This window comes from Buceros rhinoceros, unplaced genomic scaffold (assembly GCF_000710305.1).
Source record: "Buceros rhinoceros silvestris isolate BGI_N320 unplaced genomic scaffold, ASM71030v1 scaffold3354, whole genome shotgun sequence".
NCBI classification, from domain to species: domain Eukaryota; kingdom Metazoa; phylum Chordata; class Aves; order Bucerotiformes; family Bucerotidae; genus Buceros; species Buceros rhinoceros.
This window is the reverse complement of record NW_010407516.1, coordinates 41,652-43,265: the sequence shown is the minus strand read 5'-3', so window position 1 is coordinate 43,265 and position 1,614 is coordinate 41,652. Positions and strand designations below refer to the sequence as shown.

Genomic DNA, 1,614 nt, shown 5'->3' with positions numbered 1-1,614 from the left:
GCAGGAATTTGCCACACAATTATTTACATTTGTGGCAGATTAACAGCTCTTGATTCATTATTTTTGGCACTAGATCTCAAAACCACTGGTCCCTCACGGGTATGCAGTCCTTATTACCAGCCTTGCAGACATGGTGTAAGGTGAAGAGGAGGTTCTGGATTTTCAGCCACTTCCCTCTACTTTCTCTCAATCACAAAAGGACGTGACTGGGAGTGAACAGAATGTTTCGAGAGAAAAGGATAAATACTACTTGTACCAATTAAGAATCCTTTCCCCAATTTTGGACAGCCCTTGATTTTTTATTTCACATACAGACTTCTTAAATTCAACAGGTTTTCTGTGATTTAATTTTATTATATGACATGACATTTATTTATAATGAAATGTCCAATCAGAAAATAATTATGAAGATACATTTAAAATTCAGTCAGAGGATAGAAACACATGCCTATCTCAGAAGCTGGCAGTTTTCTTTCTAAATTTCAGTATTTTTCTTCATGTGTTTTTATCTTTCTTTACACATGCACTTAATTTTTATCCTTCTAACATTTATGCATAACTTAAACAATGCAGTATTGAATTATTGACCTTCGCATCATGCAAGCTTTCTGAAAGTTATTTTCTTGCCATTTTTATAATTATAGTTTAATGTATTCAATATAGTTACCTAAAGAAAGTCTGATGCAACTCAATTATCAAAAAATGTAAAGCATCTGTACTGGTTATTGTTGCTACCCTTTTCAAACACACTCACGGCTTCAGCCTTTAAATAACTATTACCTCAAGTCAATGCATAGGCTGGGCTGAAAATCACATGATTGATAGCAAAAATAAAGGAAGTTTTTTCCATTTACATTTCAATTAAACAATGTATTAAAATTTAAATTTGAGATAATAGTTTCATTTTAAAAGTTAAATTTTTTGCTCTCTGAATTTGTGCATGATGGCTATCAATAACCACTTTAAAAACTGAAGTCTAAACCTATAAACATACCCGTACATAATTATCCCTTATCTCTGCATGACATCTATATGAAATCAAACTAAATCTAGTATGCTATATCACAGCACTGTCAGAGCTACTCGAGGAGAATAGTATGTAAGATTTGTTTATTATTTTTTATATGTGCAAAAACATCCATCCATGAAGTCCTATAAAGGTTTTCAAAAACTTACCAGACCATCAAAGATATCTTTCTGGTGAACATGAATGGTGATTAAAGTTTCATATTTCGTGCGCTCCATTCTTGTCAGATTGTGCATTGTCATGTCAATCAAATCATTTAAAAGTTCCAAAAACTTCTGGTTTGTTGTGTGCATTACCTTTTCCATATAGCAAGAATGGCCATATTAATACAAACATTTATTCTTTCAGTGTTTAGAACAAATAAAAAACATCTGTAAACATATGAGCCCATGACATCCATGATCTGCTTTGTATTTTTTAGGCTTGCAGTCCTAAATTTGGATCTGCAGGCTGCCCTCAATGCACGCTTTCTTAGCCCTACAGAGTGCAATAAGTTTATATCTAGGTGAACAGGTCACATCACAAGATTTTATTCCAAGACTGTTGCTCCTCGTACTATACATTACATCTTCAGCTGATTGCATTCC

General features: G+C 33.2%; 1 protein-coding gene across 1 annotated transcript in view; it reads right to left on the bottom strand.

Moving 5' to 3' along the window:
• The window catches only part of LOC104491983 (dynein heavy chain 5, axonemal-like), a gene marked incomplete at its 5' end in the record, with an annotated part of 143,474 nt that overhangs the window by 100,295 nt on the left and 41,565 nt on the right, over positions 1-1,614 (bottom strand). Inside the window, one exon of the mRNA XM_010134480.1 lies at positions 1,177-1,323. Within this exon, the coding sequence (XP_010132782.1) occupies positions 1,177-1,323 (147 nt within the window). The remainder of the gene's footprint in view (positions 1-1,176; positions 1,324-1,614) is intronic.